Below are 22862 nucleotides of genomic sequence, written 5' to 3' on the forward strand. Positions count from 1 at the left end.
AGCGTCCTAACCCACTGAGCCACTGCATCCCTCATACTCGGCTTACATCAATTCATTTAGCCAATGCTACATTTAAGATAATGGTCAAGGTAGCAGAAAGCATCTAGGGAGAGCCAGGTCAAGGAAAGAAAAGAAATGGGGGAAAAATGAAAAGAAGGACTAGGGGTGACACGATAGCAGCGTTCCAGTATCTCAGGGGCTGCCCCAAAGGAGAGGGAGTCAAGCTCTTCTCCAAAGCGCCCGAAGGCAGGACAAGAAGCAACGGATGGAAACTAGTCAAGGAGAGAAGCAACCTGGAACTAAGGAGAAACTTCCTGACTATTAAGAACAACTAACCAGTGGAACTGCTAGCCACCAGAAGCTGTGAATGTTCCAACACTGAATGCTTTTAAGAAGAGACTGGACAGCCATTTGTCTGAAATGGTATAGGGTTTCCTGCCTGAGCAGGGGGTGGGACTAGATGACCTCCAAGATCCCTTCCAACTCTTGTTATTTTGTAATTCTGTAAAGAAGAGAAGAGTTTAATAAACAGTTCCATTTGGAATACAGCTGATAACGCCAAATATTTCAAAAGTCTGATTTATGTTATTGGGGGGTCATTCCAAGCTAACTCTGGCCTTTTGAACTAGTTGCCATCTTCATCTGCCTGTAATGTGATCATTAGGGTGCAAAATGCAACCCAGCTCTAATTATTGCAATAACTAGCTAGAACTGGCAGGCAGTTCTGCTTTCTTCTGGAATACTAGCCCACTCTAAAATATCTCAGCTGCAAGAAGGCGTAGCAAAAATGGGGAAATTTGAGGTTAATTCTGATATTATCGACGTTTGCCTTGCAGCTCTGTTGGGTTACTGTGTCAATATTTGGCATGCACAGTCACTTTCCTAAGGTGGAGGAATGTTTTTGGAGGGCTTTAAAAAGGCATATTCAAAATACGGCTTTTCCGTTCTCTCTGCAGTGTGGACAGAAACAAATATCAGATCCACATCCCTTTACCTCCAAAGATTGACCCAACAGTCACTATGATGCAGGTGAAGACTATCTCTTAATAATGTTGTCGTCGTCTTCTTCTTCTTCTTCTTCTTCTTCTTCTTCTTCTTCTTCTTCTTCTTCTTCTTCTTCTTCTTCTTCTTCTTCTTCCTTCTTCTTCTTCTTCTTCTTCTTCTTCTTCTTCTTCTTCTTCTTCTTCTTCTTCTTCTTCTTCTTCTTCTTCTTCTCCTTCTCCTTCTCCTTCTCCTTCTCCTTCTTCTCCTTCTTCTCCTTCTCCTTCTCCCTCCTTCTCCTCCTCCTCCTCCTCCTCTTCTTCTTCTTCTTCGTCTTCTCCTCCTCCTCCTCCTCCTCCTCCAACTTTTTCCATCTGTCTGAAGATCTATGAAACCTCTGATGCCTGACGGATGTCTGTTTGGTCCCCCAGGTGGAGGAGAAGCCTGATGTCACGTACAGCGACGTGGGAGGATGCAAAGAGCAGATTGAGAAGCTGAGGGAGGTGGTGGAAACCCCTTTGCTTCATGTAAGGACGAAACATTTCCACTCGGTTGTAAATGGACCGCCTGCCGTAGACTTGACTTTGACCAGCAGGAAGGGCACAAACCGGATGCTCCTCCTGCAGTTCGCTTATTGGGGCACCCGAATAAGGCCCTGTGGCTTGTTCCTGTCCTAAGCAAGACAGGTTCAGACGCCATGGTGGGTTGCTGGCTTCAATATCTTGGTTAGCTAGGAGAAACAGATCAAACATCAGTGAAAGGCAGTAATAAGCACCTGGTGGTTATCCCAAAGATGCTTTTTTTCAGGAGGCAACTGGACTTCCTTGTTTGCCTTTGAAGACGTTTCGCTTCTCCTCCAAGAAGCTTCTTCAGCTCCGACCGGATGGTGGGGGGAACGGAAGGATTTATACTCCTTGCAGACAGCTGGTCATTTGCCTTCTTTTAGAGAGCCGTTGAGGCCCCTTGGAGGTTTTCCTGTGTCTCCAGGGTCACCTGAGTAGGTGTGCAAATGGGCGTGGAGCCTTCTTGGAACCGCTGAAAGGACCGCATTGTAGACTGGAGATAGATGATGTCGTATCCCTCCCCCTCTGTTGAGGGAGGGCTGTTCAGTTTTGACCTAGATGGCCTCTTCGACCCCTCTTTCAAACCGGCCGTCCTCTCTGTCCAAAATGTGGACTTTGCTGTCTTGGAAAGAGCGGCTTTGGTCTTTTAAATAGCCTTAATGCCCATCTTTGACTCCATCTGGCAAGCTCTTTGCTCTGGTGCATTTGCTGGTCGAAGTCATTGAAGGAATTGTGAACGTTCTAGAGATCTTAATCCCAATTTTTTGTGTTGTCTTTTCTCTCTCTCTCTCTCTCTCTCCCCCCCCCCCACGATTTGCAGCCGGAACGGTTTGTCAATCTCGGCATTGAACCCCCCAAAGGAGTCCTCCTGTTTGGCCCACCTGGGACCGGCAAAACCCTTTGCGCCCGAGCTGTCGCGAACAGGACGGACGCTTGCTTCATCCGAGTGATTGGGTCCGAGCTGGTGCAGAAATACGTGGGAGAGGTAGGGGGATAACCTTGAGAAGAAGTAGCTCGCAAGCTGGATTCTACGATTTCCGGGCTTGGTTACTCTCTTTGAGATCGGCGTTTCTCAACCTTGCCTGCTTGAAGAGCGGGTGGACTCGCAACTCCCAGGATTCCCTAGCCAGCGGGGGAATCCTGGGAGTTGAAGTCCACCCCTCTTTCAAGCAGGCAAGGTTGAGAAACGCCGCTCTGCCGTGTTTCCCTGAAAATAAGACCTGCTCCGAAAATAAGCCCTATCTTGATTTTGGGGGTGGGTGGGTGGGTGGGCCTAATATAAGCCCTACCCCCCCCAAAATGAGCCTTAGTTTTGGGGCGAGGTGCACATCTAAAAATCAAGCTGGGGAGGTGGTGGAGCTACCCCTTGCTTGCTGTTGCAGCCAGCCCGCTTCTTCTGCGGCCACTCGCCACTTGCACGCGTCATCCCCAACCTCCATTTTGTCCGTCGCAGGCCTTCCGGAAAGGCCTCTGCAGCCGAGAACCGAGCTCCGGATTGATGCACATGGCACTCCCCTGGAGGCCTTCAAATAATGTGGGTGCTCCTGGAGGCTCGGAAGAAAAGACTGGAGAATCACTTTGTCTGGGAACGGGATAGGGCGGTGGTGGCGAGCCTATGGCACGCCTGCCAGAGGGGGGCACTCAAGAGCCCTCTCTGTTGGCATGCGCGCCGCCGCCATCAGGCTGCCACCGCTGCCCGGAGCAGGACCCCCGCCCAGCACAAAGGAGGCGAAGCGGCCGACTACCAAGCTCTAGTAGAGGTGGCAGAGCAGAGGTCACCGACCATTGTCGATTGGGGGACTGGAAGAAAAGGGAGGGAGAAGCATTTTACATGCATGCATGCATGCGTGCAGGGCACTGTTCTCGCGTGGTGCGGCGCCTTGTATCTTCACCCTGTGGTGCGGCGGCTGCTTTTGCACCTTGCGGCACAGTGGCCCATTTTTGTGCCCCCAGTTTTTGCGTGCCAGAGGTGGCGCTCAGAGGCACCTCCCTGCCCCCCTCCCCACAAATTAGCTACCCAATTACTAACCTATAAAACCATGGTTAGTAAGTCCTTGACGGTTTCCGAGTTTGGTGGTTTCCTTCCAGACGTTTCATGACCCAGCTAGGTGACACCATCAGTGGTAGAAGGGAGAGGGGTTGTGTTGTATAAGCCAGTGGTGGCGAACCTGTGGCACGCGTGCCAGAGGTGGCACTCAGAGCTCTCTCTGTGGGCACACGCACCGCCGCCACCAGCAGCTTGCGCAGGTCCCTTAGGGTGCCGCCGCTGCCGCCGCCCGGAGCAACAGCCCCGCCCAGCACAAAGCAGGCAAAATGGCCGGCTAGCAAGCTCGGCTCGAGGTGTTAGAGCAGCGGTGTCAAACTGCCGGCCCGCGGTCCGGACGCATCATCGGGAAACCACACCCACCCCATTGCCCGCAATGGGGATAAAGCTCCGCTACGTTGGGCGACGTCATGGGTTTGACATGTCTGTGTTAGGGCATTGAGGTGGCCACGCCTACCTGGCCACACCCACCCAGTCTGCTGTGACCACCCTGGCCACGCCCACCCAGTGGGCCACACACACCGCCCTCCCTTGAGTGCACCACAGTGCTGATGCGGCCCTGGCGCTTTGCAATAAGTAAGCGGGTTTTGGGTTGCGATTTGGGCACTCGGTCTGTAAAAGGTTTGCCATCACTGGTGTTGGGTCTCCTACTTGAGCAGGGGGTTGGACTAGAGGACCTCCTAGGTCCCTTCCAACTTGGACCACGACGATCTTCATGACGGATGCGGAAGCATCGGCAACTAACCCAGCTTTATATATATATATATATATATATATATATATATATATATATATATATATATATATATATGTATGTATGTATGTATGTATATGTATATGTGTGTGTGTGTGTGTATGTATATGTATGTATATATATGTATATATATATGTATATATATATATATATATATATATGTATAAATATATATATGTATATATGTGTGTGTGTGTATATATATATATATCTATATATATATCTATATATATATATCTATATATATCTATCTATATATATATCTATATATATATCTATATATATATCTATATATATATCTATCTATCTATCTATCTATCTATCTATATATATATATATATATATATATATAAAAATGGTTTTGACCTCAGGCTATTCTTGTCGATTCAAGTAGAGCAATGTAGGCCCTGCTTTTTGACATTTTAAACGGCGTCGCAGATCAGGGCGCAGGAGGGGTTAAAAAATTAGCCTCTTTTCCCTCCTCTTCGCTCTTACAGGGGGCTCGGATGGTCCGCGAACTGTTTGAAATGGCGAGGACGAAAAAGGCCTGCCTCATTTTCTTCGACGAGATAGATGCGATTGGAGGTTGGTGTCAGTTTCTCCCATTCTTCGTATAACGTCGGTTAGGAGATGACCAGGCTGATCCCGAGGGAACGTGTCGTATGTCACGGGTCCCTTCGCCCCCACGAGAGATCTAAATCCAGCCCACCTTTATATTTTGAATTCCCGTGCATTTCCCCTGATGGTCATTGGGGCAGATTCTTGTTGAGAACTTAATCAATAAATGTTCATACTCCTTTGAGTCTCCTGATCAGGGGTCTTCAAACTTGGCCCTTTCATGACTTGTGGACTTCAACTCCCAGAATTCCTCAGCCAGCGTGCCTGGCTGAGGAATTCAAGTCATGAAGGGGCCACAGTGCCCCCATCCTGGCTGAGGAATTCTGGGAGTTGAAGTCCACAAGTCATGAAGGGGCCATAGTGCCCCCATGCTGGCTCAGGAATTCTGGGAGTTGAAGTCTGTGAGTCGTGAAGGGGCCATAGTGCCCCCATGCTGGCTCAGGAATTCTGGGAGTTGAAGTTGAGTCATGAAGGGGCTATAGTGTCCCCATGCTGGCTGAGGAATTCTGGGAGTTGAAGTCCACAAGTCATGAAGGGGCCATAGTTCACCACGCTGGCTGAGGAATTCTGGGAGTTGAAGTCCACGAGTCATGAAGGGGCCATAGTTTCCCCCACGCTGGCTGAGGAATTCTGGGAGTTGAAGTCCTCAAGTCATGAAGGGGCCATAGTTCCCCCATGCTGGCTGAGGAATTCTGGGAGTTGAAGTCTGTGAGTCATGAAGGGGCCATAGTTCCCCCATGCTGGCTGAGGAATTCTGGGAGTTGAAGTCTGTGAGTCATGAAGGGGCCATAGTTCCCCCATGCTGGCTCAGGAATTCTGGGAGTTGAAGTTGAGTCATGAAGGGGGTATAGTGTCCCCATGCTGGCTGAGGAATTCTGGGAGTTGAATTCCACAAGTCATGAAGGGGCCATAGTGCCCCCATGCTGGCTGAGGAATTCTGGGAGTTGAAGTCCACAAGTCATGAAGGGGCCATAGTTCACCACGCTGGCTGAGGAATTCTGGGAGTTGAAGTCCACGAGTCATGAAGGGGCCATAGTTTCCCCCACGCTGGCTGAGGAATTCTGGGAGTTGAAGTCCTCAAGTCATGAAGGGGCCATAGTTCCCCCATGCTGGCTGAGGAATTCTGGGAGTTGAAGTCTGTGAGTCATGAAGGGGCCATAGTTCCCCCATGCTGGCTGAGGAATTCTGGGAGTTGAAGTCTGTGAGTCATGAAGGGGCCATAGTTCCCCCATGCTGGCTCAGGAATTCTGGGAGTTGAAGTTGAGTCATGAAGGGGGTATAGTGTCCCCATGCTGGCTGAGGAATTCTGGGAGTTGAATTCCACGAGTCATGAAGGGGCCATAGTTCCCCCATGCTGGCTGAGGAATTCTGGGAGTTGAAGTCTGTGAGTCATGAAGGGGCCATAGTTCCCCCATGCTGGCTCAGGAATTCTGGGAGTTGAAGTTGAGTCATGAAGGGGGTATAGTGTCCCCATGCTGGCTGAGGAATTCTGGGAGTTGAAGTCCTCAAGTCATGAAGGGGCCATAGTTCCCCCATGCTGGCTGAGGAATTCTGGGAGTTGAAGTCCTCGAGTCATGAAGGGGCCATAGTTCCCCCATGCTGGCTGAGGAATTCTGGGAGTTGAAGTCTGTGAGTCATGAAGGGGCCATAGTTCCCCCATGCTGGCTGAGGAATTCTGGGAGTTGAATTCCACAAGTCATGAAGGGGCCATAGTTCCCCCATGCTGGCTGAGGAATTCTGGGAGTTGAAGTCCACGAGTCATGAAGGGGCCATAGTTTCCCCCACGCTGGCTGAGGAATTCTGGGAGTTGAAGTCCTCAAGTCATGAAGGGGCCATAGTTCCCCCATGCTGGCTGAGGAATTCTGGGAGTTGAAGTCTGTGAGTCATGAAGGGGCCATAGTTCCCCCATGCTGGCTCAGGAATTCTGGGAGTTGAAGTCTGTGAGTCATGAAGGGGCCATAGTTCCCCCATGCTGGCTCAGGAATTCTGGGAGTTGAAGTCTGTGAGTCATGAAGGGGCCATAGTTCCCCCATGCTGGCTGAGGAATTCTGGGAGTTGAAGTCCTCAAGTCATGAAGGGGCCATAGTGCCCCCATGCTGGCTGAGGAATTCTGGGAGTTGAAGTCCTCAAGTCATGAAGGGGCCATAGTTCCCCCATGCTGGCTGAGGAATTCTGGGAGTTGAAGTCTGTGAGTCATGAAGGGGCCATAGTTCCCCCATGCTGGCTGAGGAATTCTGGGAGTTGAAGTCTGTGAGTCATGAAGGGGCCATAGTTCCCCCATGCTGGCTCAGGAATTCTGGGAGTTGAAGTTGAGTCATGTAGGGGGTATAGTGCCCCCATGCTGGCTGAGGAATTCTGGGAGTTGAAGTCCACAAGTCATGAAGGGGCCATAGTTCCCCCATGCTGGCTGAGGAATTCTGGGAGTTGAAGTCCACAAGTCATGAAGGGGCCAAGTCTGAAGACCCTTGCTCCTGATTTCCCGGGCGCTGGACTCCTTCGCTGTGACTCTTCTTTTGTCTTTTTAGCAACGTAAATGAAACTCTGCTTCTTTCCCAGGAAGCTTTTCCCTCCGGCTAGTAACCCTTGCTCTGATTTGCTCTGAATTCACTTGCCAAAATCCTACCGCGAGCAATCCGTGTTGAAGCCCCGGGATCCAAAACTCGCCTGGGTTTTTGAGTTCGGCCCTCTTCGGTCAGGAGACGGTTCTGAACTGCTCCGTCCCTTTTAGGCGCTCGCTTTGACGACGGGGCCGGCGGAGACAACGAAGTGCAGCGCACCATGCTGGAATTGATCAACCAACTCGACGGCTTTGATCCACGCGGGAACATCAAAGTCTTGATGGCCACCAACCGGCCTGATACTCTGGATCCTGCCTTGATGAGGCCTGGGAGATTAGATCGGAAGATTGAATTCAGCCTTCCGGATCTAGAGGTTCAGACTGCTCTTGTTCTTAAATAATGACGGTAACGGTGGTGGCGACGGGGCGGCACAGGGGGCTTTAACGACTTAACGACCCCCAAATTTGCGTTGCTGAGCGAGAAATTGGCTTTCACTGAGTTTTATTTATTTATTTTATTTTATTAGACTTATATACCACCCTTCTCTCGTAGGACTCAGGGCGGTTCACAAGGTGTTTTTAAAAAATACAGCAAATTACAAAAATTAAAAACAATTAAAACGATTACATTAACCTTGAAATAAAAACCCCAATTAAAATACAATTGAAACCCCAGTTAATACTCTCAGTCCAGGCCAGAAAGCTCAAAGAGCCAGGTCTTCAGGTCCCGGCGGAATAAGCGAAGTTTTGCCCCATTTTATGACTTTTCTCGTAAAAGTTAGTGACGTCACGGTTAAAAGAATCCCGCTTTCTCTCTCTCCCCCTCCCCCGTTCACTTTGCCTGTCAGAAGGTCGTTAAAGGGGATCACATGATTCCCCCGGGACGCTGCGACCATCATAAATGTGGATTAGTTGCCAAGCACCCAAATTTTGATCACACGACTCTGGGGAATGCCGCAGCGGTCTTTTAAGTGTGAACGAGGCTCCTATGTCACTTTATTCAGTGCCGTTGTAACTTTGTCGTAAGTCAAGGTCGCTAAATGTTGTAAGTCAAGGACCCCCTCTACAATTATTACAGTGGAGTGGCTTTGGGTGGGGGAAAAAAAAAGACTTTTTGTATTACTCTCTGAGCTCTGTACCTCTTAAAACGGCGGTAGGCAACCTTGCTTCTTTGATGACTCGTGGACTTTAATTCCCAGAATTCCTGAGCCAGCATGGCTGGCTCAGGAATTCTGGGAGTTGAAGTCCACGAGTCATCAAAGAGCCAAGGGTGCTGGCTCAGGAATTCTGGGAGTTGAAGTTCCACAAGTCACAAAAGAGCCAAGGTTGCCTACCCCCTGGTATAGCCTATCCATGTTTTTTTTTTTACCTCCGGACCTATTCACACCCCTACCCACCTTTCATCTGTTCTCCATTTCTCACTGGCACACAGTGGCATGCTCAAAGCTCATCTGCCTTGCCTGTCTTAGGAAGAGCGGGGCAACTGTGTTCCTTGAACTAACCAAAGAGAGAAGCAACCTGGTACTAAGGAGAAACTTCCTGGCAGTGAGAACAATTAAGTCAGTGGAACTCCTTGCCTCCAGAAGTTGTGAATGCTCCCAAGACTGGAAGTTTTGAAGAAGAGAACTAGACAGCCATTTGTCTGAAATGGTAGAGGGTTTCCTGCCTGAGCAGGGGGTTGGACTAGATGACCTCCAAGGTCCCTTTCAAGCTTCTCCTCTTTTCATCGTCGTCATCATTATTATTATTTATTTTCATTCTCTGAGCCACCCGTCCTCTTGGGAGCCGGTCTTTTAAAGAAGCTCAATATTTGGTAAAGCTTCCGACTTATTTCCTCCGTGCCTGTCATAACCAAAGCTTTGTTCTGTCTCTTTTTTTAGGGAAGAACTCACATATTCAAAATCCACGCCCGTTCCATGAGCGTTGAAAGAGACATAAGGTTTGAGTTGCTGGCTCGGCTGTGTCCCAATAGCACTGGTAAGTTTGAACATTAGGAATAACACTAACACGTAAGATTTATAGACCGCTTCGCAGGGCTTTACAGCCCCCCGATCTGAGCGGTTTGCAGAGTCGGCATGTATCCCCCAACAAGCTGGCTCTTTTTAACGACCTTGGAAGGACAGGAAGGCTGAGTCAACCTTGAGTCAGTCAGGATCGAACTCCAGGATGCGGGCAGAGTCTGCCTGCAATACTGCATTCTAACCACTGCGTCACCACGGCTTAGGTAGCAATAGCGACAGCGCTTATATACCGCTTCACGGTGCTTTACAGCCCTCTCTAAGCAGTTCACAGAGTCAGCATATAACAATTTGGGTCCTCATTTTACTGACCTCGCAAGGACGGAAGGCTGAGTCAACCTTGGTGAGCCGGCCGGGATCGAACCCCTGGCAGTGGGCAGTTAGCTGGTAATACTGCTTTCTAACCACTAAGGTGCCACAGATAGCAATACCACCTACATTTATATAACGCTTCACAGCCCTCTTTTAAGCGGTTTACAGTGTCAGCCTGTTGCCCCCAACAATCTGGGTCCTCCTTTTACCGACCTCAGAAGGACGGAAGGCTGAGTCCACCTTGATCCAGTCCGGATTGAACTGCTGGCAGTGGGCAGAGTTAGCTGGTAATATTGCATTCTAACCACTGAACCGCCACAGATAACAATAGCAATACCACCTAGATGATCTGGATCCTCCTTTTACCGACCTCGGAAGGATGGAAGGCTGAGTCCACCTTGATCCAGTCCGGATCGAACTGCTGGCAGTCGGGCAGAGTCTGCCTGCAATACTGCGTTCTAACCACTGGGCCACCAGGGCTCCTAACCTTGTAGTTTTTGTTGGGTCACTCTCTCGCGCTCTTTGTTACTATGCTTGGTGTTCTTTTTAAATCCGTTTTGTGTTCCTCCCCAGGTGCCGAAATCCGCAGCGTCTGCACGGAGGCGGGTATGTTTGCTATCCGGGCGCGGCGAAAAATCGCCACCGAGAAGGACTTCCTGGACGCGGTGAACAAAGTCATCAAGTCGTACGCCAAGTTCAGCGCGACTCCTCGTTACATGACCTACAACTAATCTTGGGTCGGTCAGAGCCCTCGAGAAGAAATTGGTTTCTGCAAAGTGCCGTATTGTAGCCGGATTTAGTAGAAGTTGAAAAAAAAAAAAGGAACATTCCAACTTTAACACGGCGGTCGTTTTTTGGAAGTGTAACCGTTTAGCTTTACTGTGAGTCTCAAATAAAAGGTTGTGAAAGCCGAGTTGGACTCCAGACTTCGAATGCTTCTTGTGTTTTAATTCAATGCTTTCTGAATCAAATGTAAGTCCTCTTTCGGTTTAAACTTTTGAGACAGGGACAGCATTGAGAAAAGCACAATGGTGGCTTGATTGACAGCTCTCCCTACAAGGGAGCAAGTGGTATATGAGATCCTTTCCCCCCCCCCCCCAAGCTGATTTGAGGACTAGAATCCAGGAGAACACAGGAGCGGCGAAATTCATTTTTTTAAAAAGGAGGAAGGAAAGTTAGAAGATGAATTTAGAGTAAGAAGATAAGATTATTTTACCCTGGCTAGTGTCTTCATTCTAAGCCAGGGGTGACAATTTTTAAGACTTGTGGACTTCAACTCCCAGAATTCCCCAGCCAGTATGGAATTCTGGGAGTCACAACTTAAAAGTTGCCAAGCTTGGACCCCCCCCCCCCCCGTTGCAAGTAAATGGGTGAACCACAACATGGTGTGCATCTGTAGATTTAGCCCCATAGCAGCATGAACGAATTGGCTGCGTAAAAAAAAAACATGACAAGGGAATGAAATGTCAAGATTTTATCTTTTTATTAGAGGTTTTAACTTTTGACTCATCATCTGAAAGAAACCGTTATAAAATGCAACAAGTCTTGGCCCTAATGTCTTAAATGCAAATCCCGCCCATTAAAAGTCGCGGTCTACGTTGCAGAGAGATCAGAATTCACAGTGCTGTCTACGTTAACACTAGCAATCCGCGTAAGCTGCAAAAGGCTAGCTTCTTTTTTTAAAAAATATAATATGAAAAAGGCAGAGCATCGGAGTCCTGCGTCCTTTGTACAACTTCTATTAAAGAGTGTGGGAGTGAGGGATGGCCTGACTAGCTTAAAATTTTACTTTCCAGAAACTTCTGTTTTAAGGTCGCCAATTGATGCTAAAAGAAAACGCTTGGGATGGACCCAGTCTTCAGCTATCAATATTAACAAGTTTGCTTCAAAATTGCAGATGTAAAAGAAACGCATGTAAAGAGCCTTCAATAGACCAACACCAATATCCTCTGGTTTAAACATACCCACGGAAGAAAACCAGCTTAATCTCACAATAATATTCTAACAACAGGACAAGTAACGGTTTGGAAACATTAGCAGAAAGGCAGGAACTGTATTTTTTTGGTGGGGGGAAAAGACACACACACACACACGCACCAGATGCTTAAGGCTTATTTAGTAAAGTTGGAGAAATCAAATCTTCCGCTCAATTCCTCCATTTTTTTATTTTGGTGGTGGTGGCGGCAATGTCCCAACCCTGTATTTTACTTAACCTGAGAAGAAGCAGTATTGAACTAAAACTGCATACAGGGCACCCCAGCTGCGTGCTACGCAACAAAACAAAATTGTCCCTTTTGCAACCAACCTAAATGGCGATGCTTGTTCACCGATCCCACCCTGCGTTGAGCATTGTCTCAAGAAACCCAACTTCCTCGGGCGTGACACAAATTTGAGATTTTCGGAACAATCTTCTTGGGACTTCAAACGATACGTCACTGCGCGGAAAACGCATCAGGCGGGATCCCCTACTTCGGAAAATGCCATTTCTTCCATTTTTTTTCCTTTCTTTCCAGACAATTCCTAGCTAGCTGCAGTAACTGCACCTAGCTAGCTTTAGGTGTAAAAAAAGTAGATTTTGGGTGCTACGTTCTCTCTTTTTTTTACCCCTAAGCAGTTGCACTGTGTATTTGTCTCGTTCATTTCCCAGCTAATTTTAAATACACCTTGCTTAAGGTTAGCACTGGTTCAGAACAGTAACCTCCTTAACGTGGAAAATGATCCGTTAACTCTGGAGTCATCATAATTTTTTAAAAAAACAGCTAAAGTGCTCTTTCAAAACAAAATGTTTATGCTTATCTTAGTAGCCACCAGACGAAAACCACTGATTTCTCCATCTGGAAATGGCTTTGCATTGAAAATCTGGAAACGGCTTGCATTTTCAAGTTAGAGGAGCTCTCTCTCTCTCTCTCACACACACACACACACACACAATACACAATCACACACACACAACAGCTTCTTTCAACGGTCACCCCAATTCTTGCCAGGAATACACTGTTAAAATGATATTAATATTTTCTGGCAAGCTAACCCAAAACAAAAACACCGCCAAGCGTACGCAACAAAAAACACAAAACCTTCAGGCGCTCTACAAATCATCTTTGCATTTATCCCACGCTCCCATCGACAAGTTTTGAATTCAGCGACGACGTTTGAAAGGATTAAGGCTTCCGGAGTCGGGCCGGCAGGGGACAGACCGGTGCGGTGCGGTGCAGACACACCTTACCCGTAGGAGTGGCTTGTCTTAGGCTCGCTCGTCTGTGCAAATTAAATAAATTGTCTACATGAGCCCTTGGAAACAGATCCACGTGGTTCTCAACGGAGCAGTTGAGTTAGAGATAGGTGGAAGAGAAGCCCATCGCTTGGCTGGCCAGGACGGCGTCGTGAACGCTTGGGAAGAACAAGTCCCATAAGGCTGCTTTCTCAAAAAAATGCAGTCTGGTGAGGTTGTCCATGACAGAGCCTGGTGGGAATAAAAGGAAAAAAAAATGACACACACACACACACTTTCAGGCATGTATTAGATATCAAGAGTCAGGTATTCATTTAAGAATCCCTTATACCGGTAGTCCTTGAGATACAACCCAGTGGTGGGATTCATCCGGTTCGCACGGGTTCGGTAGCTAACTTTTGCCGAGTTCGGAGTTTTCTAACTTTTGTTTCTTCTGTATTCTGTTTTATAATCTAATCTGTATATATCTGATAGTGTGATGTACTATCAATTTTATTGTGGTTATAAATTTATATACATATATATATTTATTAAATTTTATATAAATTTAAAAAATAAAATTAAAAAAATAAAGGGAACACAAGATAAGACATCCTACTATTAAATACAGTACATTGTGTTGTTTAAGTGTTCCCTTTATTTTTTTGAATATATATATATATATATATATATATATATATATATATATATATATATATATATATATATATGTGGATCTTTGGTTATTCGGGTTTTTCCCCGCGTAGAACTAAAGGTGTAGGCGCAACGTTTCAACGGAATCCCATCCGTCATCATCAGGCTGGTGGCTTTAGCTTCCTTCTTCCTTCTTCCTTCTTCTCCCAGAAGAAGGAAGCTAAAGCCACCAGCCTGATGATGACGGATGGGATTCCGTCGAAACGTTGCGCCTACACCTTTAGTTCTACGCGGGGAAAAACCCGAATAACCAAAGATCCACATACAAACACCCGCGAAAACCTCAGAAAACATATATATATATATATATATATATATATATATATATATATATAAACATTGTAAAGCCGCCCAAGAAGTTGCCTCAGAAGCGAGATGGGCGGCAAAGAAATTGAATAAAATAAATGACGAAACTTACATGAAATGTATGGAATAAAATATCTTGGTTTCCTAACATTTGGCTCCTTCTGTATTTTATCTTAGAGTCAAACTTCGTAAAACGTATAAACTACGTGTCATTTCAAATCATTGTTAATTCCTGTTCCCCCATTGTTTCCCTAACCTTTTCTTTCGTTAGGCAAAGTCTCTTATCAGAAAATCCTTTTTACCACTTATCGTAAAGACCTTTTTACTGTTTGTCAGAAAGTCCATATTTAAAAGCTAATCCAATCCTGGGTTGCATAAGCAGAGGCACAGAATCAAGATCACGCGAAGTGTCAGTACCGCTTTGTAAAGCCCTAGTGAGGCCACACCTGGAATACTGCAGCCAATTTTGGTCACCACATCCCAAAAAAAGATGTTGAGACCTTGGTAAAAATTCAGAGAAGAGCAACTAAGATGATCCAAGGCCTGGAGACTAAAACATACGAAGAACGGCTGCGGGACTTGGGTTTGGCTAGTTTAAAGAAAAGAAGAAATAGGGGAGACATGATAGCAGCGGTCCAGTATCTGAGGGGCTGCCACAAAGAAGAGGGGGTCAAATTATTCTGCAAAGCACCAGAGGGAAGGATGAGAAACAATGGATGGAAGGTGATCAAGAAGAGAAGCAACGTAGAACTAAGGAGAAACTTTCTGACAGCGAGGACAATTAACCAGTGGAACAGTTTGCCACCAGAAATCATGTGCGCTCCATCACTGGAGGTTTTTAAGAAGAGGCTAGAAGACATTCACTTGTCTGAGATGATTTAGGTTCTCCTGCTTGAGCAGGGGGCTGGACTAGAAGACCTCCAGGGTCCCTTCCAGCTTCTGTTCTATTCAAATGTTCCTGTTGTGATTGGGTAACAGGTTTGTGTTTCTCAAACAAAAGTCACTTTTACCCTATTTGGAGTAATTTACTCAGGTTTGAGAAACGCAGTTATGCCCAGAAAACAAAGCTACGCAGTATAATTCTTACAAGCGAAAGCAAAAAAATGTTTTTCTTCCTTGGGGAAGAGTTGATGATTTCTGTCAGAGAAAGCTTTATTTGGCTCACGATCCTGACACGTTCAGTTGTTTATGGAGGAAGGACTGTTCTGCACTCAGCTAAAGCCCTTGGGAATAATATCAACTTTTTGGCACAAGCGTCAAAAGTTTATTTAAAACTACGCCTCTCTCTCTTTCTCTCTCACATTTTACCTTTAACTGGAGTCCAATACTGATATATATTTTTCTCTTTTTTAAAAAAAGGTTTTTTCACCTTTCGCCTTTTGGGAACCTTCCACTTTTCCAAAACATTTTGCAAAATAGATATTTGTAAGCCCAGCTCATCCTCGACTGACGGACGCAACTGAAGCCAACATTTCTGCCCCTAAGTGAGACATTAGTTTAAGCGGATTTTGCCCTATTTTAAGTATGACCCAGTTGCCGAGCGTCCGAATGGCTCGGCACTGGACACTTTTCGACACTTTTGATTTTGATCAGGGGGGAGGCTGCAACAGTCGTTAGTGTGAAAATGGGTCCTAAGTCAACTTTTTTTTCAGTGCTGTTGTAACTTCGAACGATCGTTAAAGGACTATCTGTACAAATGCAAATATGTACTCGTATAATTCCAATTCTGCAAGGAATCACTTATCTTACTTGCTGTGATGTAAGACCTCACTTTGAAGCTCAAATCCTTTGGCCACCTAATGAGAAGGAAGGACTCACTGGAGAAGAGCCTAATGCTGGGAAAGGTGGAGGGCAATAGAAGAAGGGGACGACAGAGAACGAGGTGGCTGGATGGAGTCACCGAAGCAGGAGGCGTGAGCTTAAATGGACTCCAGAAGATGGTAGAGGACAGGAAGGCCTGGAGGAACGTTGTCCATGGGGTCGCGAGGGGTCGGACACGATTTCGCAGCTAACAACAAAGACCTCACTTGGTGGTTAAAGAACATGGTGAACTTCCACCCATCATGTTTGGCTAGGTAAGAATTCCAGTGTAGTAAATTTGGGAGGCATCAGGTTGACGAATACTAGACAGAACATCAATGTCCTAATGACTGTAGGAAAATTTAACCCACGCTTCTCCGACTTACTATTGCAGGCCGTTATACAGACCGAAACCCCAATTTCTTCGTATTCTTTTATAATCTGCAACAGGGAAGGAAAATAACTTTCAGTTACTTTTTCTGGATTTAGCAAAGCTCATCCATTCCGTGATTATCAATCTGCTATGAAAATTCCCTCTTACAAGTTGATTTCCACAACTTCTACAGAAGTTGTGAATGCTCCAACACTGCAAGTTTTTAAGAAGAGACTGGACAACCATTTGTCTGAAACGGTATAGATCTCCTGCCTGAGTAGGGGGTTGGACTAGAAGACCTCCAAGGTCTCTTTCCAGCTCTGTTATTCTCTTATTCTGTATCATTTTAACTTGGCCCACTTCTCTTCCGAGTGCATGAAAGAGCACATAATTAAGCAGCTGCTTCATTGGCAGAAGGAGCGATTAAAGCCGGTATTCATTCACAGCTTTTGGAGGCAGGTTGTTCCACTGGTTAATTGTTCTCACTGTCAGGCAGTTTCTCCTGAGTTCCAGGTTGCTTCTCTCCTTGACTAGTTTCCATCCGTTGCTTCTTGTCCTGCCTTCAGGGGCTTTGGAGAATTGCTTGGCTCCCTCTTCTTTGGGGCAGCCCCTGAGATACTGGAAGACTGCTATCCTGTCACCCCTAGTCCTTCTCTTCATTAAACTGGACAGACCCCAATTCCAGCAACCGTTCCTTGTATGTTTTAACCTCCAGTCCCCAGGCAGTACGTACCGAGTGAAGGGCTTTTGCTCCAACGGAATCCACAAAGTTCACGGGTGAAAAATCGAGAATGATGGAGTGGACGTGGCTTCCCAACATCATAAAATGTTCCATTTCCTCCGGAGAAACGTTTTCCGGAGTTGCTTCGGCCGCTGAGAATTTCCCGTTAAGTGAGACTTCATTTTGCAACACCTCATGCTTCATACCGCGCTCCATGTCTTTCGTCTTTTTAAATATATATTTTTTGTTTCGTTCAAGACAAGGTGTCAATACGAAATACCAGGTGACAGGAAAAAAGACAAACGAAGACAAAAAAAGGAGACAAAACAATGGAAATATTTAAAAAGGTGGATTAAAAAAAACCCAACGAACAGCACATATACATGTTATCCCCTCTATTGAATACTGATTAATATAGGGGTGTCAAACTCAACTTCATTGAGGGCCGCATCAGCATTGCGGTTGCCCTCAGGGGGCCGGATGGGTGTGGCCAGGGTGGGCGTGGCCTACTGGGTGGGCGTGGCTAGAGTGCACATGGCCTACTGGGTGGGCGTGGCCAGCTCTCCATCGTTGGCATCAAGGGTGCCTATGGGGGCCTGGGCAGGAGTGGGACAGATCTGAGGGTCTCTGGCAGGAGGAGGGTCTCTGGGCCAGGGCCAAGGCAGTGGGGGCCGTTTCTTCACTGTTTCCAGGATGGCTTCGCGGGCCGCATGAAACCACTTCGCAGGCTGGATCCGGCCACCGGGCCTTGTGTTTGACATGTCTGGATTAATACATTACTATAAAATGAGTTGTGACATTTTGCCCTCTTTAAACTACTAAGTCTACACGCAAATTATTGACCTGTGTTCTGCATATTATGTTAGTGAGGAAATAGTGAACGTGAAGAAGAATAATACCAAAACAAAACCAAACAAAGGTTTCAAAATTGAAATCCGCTCACAGGATCTCCTTTTGCGACCTTCTGAGAAGCAAAATCAATTAGAATTAGAATAGACTAGAAGCTGGAAGGGACCTTGGAGGTCTTCTAGTCCAGCCCCCTGCTCAAGCAGGAGAACCTACACATATTTCAGACAGGTGACTGTTTAGCCTCTTCTTAAAAATCTCACTTAACAATCGTGTTACTAACTGAACGACTGCAATGATTCATTTAAGAACTAGGGCAAGAGACGTCATAAAATGGGGCAAAGCTCACTAGACGAATGTCTCACTTAGCAACAGAAATGTGTGGGTGGGTGTGGGTGTCAGTTGTGGTTGTAAGTCGAGGAATACCTGTATTCTCCCTTTATCGGTGCAAATCTCTTAGCAGGGGGCTGGACTAGAAGGCCTCCAAGGTTCTATTCTGTTCTGTTCTGTTCTGTTCTATTATTCTATTCTATTCTATTCTATTCTATTCTATTCTATTCTATTCTATTCTATTCTATTCTATTCTATTCTATTCTATTCTATTCTATTCCATTCCATTCCTTTCTGCATTCTATTCTATTCTATTCTATTCTATTCTATTCTATTCCATTCTGTAATTCTATTCTATTCTGTTCTGTTCTGTTCTGTTCTATTCTATTCTCTATTCCATTTCATTTACTCTACTCCTATTCTATTCTATTCTATTCTATTCTATTCTATTCTATTCTATTCTATTCCATTCCATTCCATTCCTTTCTGCATTCTATTCTATTCTATTCTATTCTATTCTATTCTATTCTATTCTATTCTATTCTATTCCATTCCATTCCATTCCTTTCTGCATTCTATTCTATTCTATTCTATTCTATTCTATTCTATTCCATTCTGTAATTCTATTCTATTCTGTTCTGTTCTATTCTATTCTCTATTCCATTTCATTTACTCTACTCCTATTCTATTCTATTCTATTCTATTCTATTCTATTCTATTCTATTCTATTCTATTCTATTCTATTCCATTCCATTCCTTTCTGCATTCTATTCTATTCTATTCTATTCTATTCTATTCTATTCTATTCTATTCTATTCTATTCTATTCTATTCTCATTCCAATATCTATTCTATTCTATTCTATTCCATTCCATTCCATTCCATTCCATTCCATTCTATTCTATTCTTTTCCTATATTCTATTCTATATTCCTATATTCCTATATTCCTATATTCCTATATTCCTATATTCCTATATTCTATTCTATTCTATTCTATTCTATTCTATTCTATTCTATTCTATTCTATTCTATTATTTTCCTATATTCTATTCTATATTCCTATATTCCTATATTCCTATATTCTATTCTATTCTATTCTATTCTATTCTATTCTATTCTATTCTATTATTTTCCTATATTCTATTCTATATTCCTATATTCCTATATTCCTATATTCCTATATTCCTATATTCTATTCTATTCTATTCTATTCTATTCTATTCTATTCTATTCTATTCTATTCTATTCTATTCTATTCTATTCTATTCTATTCTATTATTTTCCTATATTCTATTCTATATTCCTATATTCCTATATTCCTATATTCCTATATTCTATTCTATTCTATTCTATTCTATTCTATTCTATTCTATTCTATTCTATTCTATTCTATTATTTTCCTATATTCTATTCTATATTCCTATATTCCTATATTCCTATATTCCTATATTCTATTCTATTCTATTCTATTCTATTCTATTCTATTCTATTCTATTCTATTCTATTCTATTCTATTATTTCTCTTCGGTCCTATTCTATTCTATTCTATTCTGTTCTATTCTATTCTTATTTCTGTTCTATTCTATTCTTATTTCTATTCTGTTCTTATTTCTATTCTATTCTATTCTATTCTATTCTATTCTATTCTATTCTATTCTATTCTATTCTATTCCATTCCAAATTCTATTCTATTCTTATTTCTGTTCTGTTCTATTCCATTCCATTCCAAATTCTATTCCATTCCATATTACTACTACTACTACTATACTATTACAATTAGTGACTCTGAAACCCAAGCCAGTCTGTATTCCCCAATGTGTTTCAAACTTACCAACTTCAAGATGGCTTTCTTCTGCTGTTCATCCAGCCGCTTCAGTTCCTTGTCGTGTCTTTTTCGTGCTTTTTTCTTGGCTGCCAATATTTTACCCGGATCAACACCAGTCTGCCCCCCAACAGAAAGGAAAATCTCAGGAAGATTTGTCTCACCTCGCAACAGAAGCCAAAGGAACGCCAGCGTGCCTGGCTGAGGAACTCTGGGAGTTGAAGTCCACAAGTAGGAGGTCTTCAAACCTGGCCCTTTGACGACTGGTGGACTTCAACTCCCAGAATTCCTCAGCCAGGCACGCTGGCTGAGGAATTCTGGGAGTTGAAGTCCACAAGTCATCAAAATATAATCAATGTTCAGATGCTCGGCAACTGACTCCTATTTATGACGGTCGCAGTGTCCCGGGGTCATTTTCCAAGCTTCTGACCAGCAAAGTCCATGGGGAAAGGCAGATTCACTTAACAACCACGTTACTAAATTGACAACCCTGCACTGACTCACTTAACGACTGTGGCAAGGGAGGACGTAAAAGGGGGCCAGTTGAGAACTGTCTCACTTAGCAACCTAAATTTTGGGCTCACTTCTGACCATCAGTCAAGATTTACCTGTCCTGGACTATACCATTGAAAACCGCAGGGGAAGACATAAAATATTTGAGTATCACCGTCCTCACCTTTGTCTCATTTTTAAAAAACCAGGGAAGAATAAAACCAGCATCTTACGTAGAAATGGTAGTCTTAACTCTCTAAGTGCAGGTTTTTGGGTTTTTTAAAAATTTGAGAATACCACTCTTTTCCTGTCTCCCCACCCACCAAAGTCTGTAATTCTAGAGCCCAACAAAGGTCTGTTTCATGAGTTTCCTTGTACAATTGGACAGTGGAGTGAATAATAGGAAGAAATAAATTCATTTACCTTTTTTTTCAATGCGCTGGTAAATAACTCACTGTTGGCAAAATAGAGCGGTGCGTTGGCCTGGAATATTTTAATCCCAGGACATTCTTTTACCTAAATTGTGGCAGAATTAAAACAAATCGTAAGGGGGATCCTGGTTAAGTTTGCACAGAATTAAATTCAGCAGAACCTGCAAGAATAGCTACTTGTTTAATCTTAGAAAAGGAGGCGATTCCATTTCCTGCATGGCCTTCTTGCTAACGCAAAATCAAAAGATTAGCGTTTCTACGGGACTATTTTTCTGGACACAAAAGTTGCAGAGGTTATTTCTGTGTCTGGGAAAAAATGGGAAAGCCCCCCCCCCCTTTTTTTAAGGATTAAAAATAGAATTGTATTTGTACAATCCTAAAACACTGTGAATTTTGCTCTCCTTCCCCCGTTAAAACATATTTTCCTGTCCACGCTTCCCTACTGCTAAGCTTGTAAGCCGCCCTGAGTCTTCGGAGAAGGGCGGGATATAAATGGAATTAAAATAAATAAATAAAATAATTCTGGCGAGGTTTCTTCCCAAGTTAATTGGCAGTTATAAACGTTGCCTTCATGGATTGTTTACACTCCAAATTTGCAGCAAAATTCTCCTGTTTGTTTTTTTTTGGCAGACCGCTAAACTTATGTTCTAGTCGTTGGGATGACTTTCCCAAGCGAAGCAGAGCTGTTTAATCTTCTTTGTCCTAATGAAGACCAACAACTTTCACAACACATCTGCAGCAAACAAAACTGGCAAGCCAGCTGGCGTGGCAAGAAAAACGCTTGTCATAATTAGGATTACATAATTTTTACACGGAGCCTGTCTAATCCGTACCATCCTGCATGCAGAATGGCAGATTCTCAGAGCAAGCTTATGCTAAAGAACGCATTGCGTGCTTTATGTATACTTTATATAATACTTCATGGATCAAGGCAAAAGTTCCCCTTGACCAGTTGTGTCTGATTCTAGGGGGTGATGTCTATCTCTGTTTCCTAGCGTAAAAAGCCAGCATTGGTCCCAAGATGCTTCCGTGGTCATGTAACCAGCATGGCTATAGACCGAGGCACACGGAACACGGTTACCTTCTCACCAAAGTGGTACCTATTTATCTACTCGCATTTGCATGCTTTCAAACTGCTGGGTGGACAGGAGCTGGAGCAAAGAACGGGCGCTCACCCCATTGTGCAGCATTTGGCTCTCAATCCTGGACCATCAGCTTTCCATCAGTGGATTCTGAAGTATGGATCAGCCTTAGATCTGGAAACCTGAGATGGATTCCGAAGCGTGGATCAACCTTTCTGATCTGGAAACCTTCTGAGGTGGAATCTGATTTGGAAAGCTTTTGATCTTCTGGACAAATTCTTCCTAGCTTTAGTTCAACCCAATCAATCTATTGAGGATTCCTGCAAGAACCTTTTCTTTCGTGGATCAGAAGTGGCAAGGCCGGAGTGTGCGTGGAAGGTACCCCGTGAGGTCCCTATTGAACCGGCCCATTTTTAACTGAACTCATTAATTTTGTGTGTCTTCTGGAGTCCCAGATCTCTTACCTCTTTGTACAGTTCCACATCACAATAAATATCCGTGTTATGAATCTGGCCGAGGATTCTATACTGGGGGCTGTGGAGGAAAACGACAGACATAGAACGTGTTATTTGGTTTAGAGTGGAGAAATCTCAGGACCTGGTGTACTTGAGCGGGGCAGAATTCTTAGAAATATTTTTTTCTTAAAAAAACAACCAAACCAACCTACCAAACCTGTCGCTTTACTGGCTGTGTCCAAAGTTTATCTTCACTATCAAAACAGGTTCTCCTGCTTTGAACCTGACTCACCGATCAAGAAATAAAGTAGGCAAACTTCAGCTAACAAAAATAAGCAGTTATATAATCCAAACCTTTACAAGACATTTCCTGACAGTGAGGACAATTAACCCGCGGAACCACCTGCCTCCAGAAGCTGTGGGTGCTCCAAC

At 44.6% G+C, this 22862-nt stretch overlaps 2 protein-coding genes across 5 annotated transcripts in view; one reads left to right on the forward strand and one right to left on the reverse strand.

The window, feature by feature from the left end:
• Window positions 1-10771, forward strand: part of PSMC2 (proteasome 26S subunit, ATPase 2) — a 17703-nt gene extending 6932 nt beyond the window's left edge. The window contains exons 6-12 of the mRNA XM_081331328.1: window positions 957-1029; window positions 1413-1508; window positions 2365-2529; window positions 4840-4927; window positions 7689-7891; window positions 9398-9494; window positions 10421-10771. Coding sequence (XP_081187454.1) covers window positions 957-1029; window positions 1413-1508; window positions 2365-2529; window positions 4840-4927; window positions 7689-7891; window positions 9398-9494; window positions 10421-10578 — 880 coding nt within the window. The 3' untranslated portion in view covers window positions 10579-10771. The remainder of the gene's footprint in view (window positions 1-956; window positions 1030-1412; window positions 1509-2364; window positions 2530-4839; window positions 4928-7688; window positions 7892-9397; window positions 9495-10420) is intronic.
• A 535-nt stretch (window positions 10772-11306) lies between these two features.
• Window positions 11307-22862, reverse strand: part of SLC26A5 (solute carrier family 26 member 5) — a 42057-nt gene continuing 30501 nt past the window's right edge. For all 4 annotated transcript variants that reach the window (XM_081331541.1, XM_081331539.1, XM_081331538.1 and 1 more), the window contains 6 exons: window positions 22440-22509; window positions 20886-20978; window positions 19980-20090; window positions 16985-17197; window positions 16265-16319; window positions 11307-13310 (listed from right to left, as the gene is read on the reverse strand). In XM_081331541.1, coding sequence (XP_081187667.1) covers window positions 13180-13310; window positions 16265-16319; window positions 16985-17197; window positions 19980-20090; window positions 20886-20978; window positions 22440-22509 — 673 coding nt within the window. In that variant the 3' untranslated portion in view covers window positions 11307-13179. The remainder of the gene's footprint in view (window positions 13311-16264; window positions 16320-16984; window positions 17198-19979; window positions 20091-20885; window positions 20979-22439; window positions 22510-22862) is intronic.

This window comes from Vipera berus, assembly GCF_964194415.1.
Source record: "Vipera berus genome assembly, chromosome: 6".
Taxonomy (NCBI): domain Eukaryota; kingdom Metazoa; phylum Chordata; class Lepidosauria; order Squamata; family Viperidae; genus Vipera; species Vipera berus.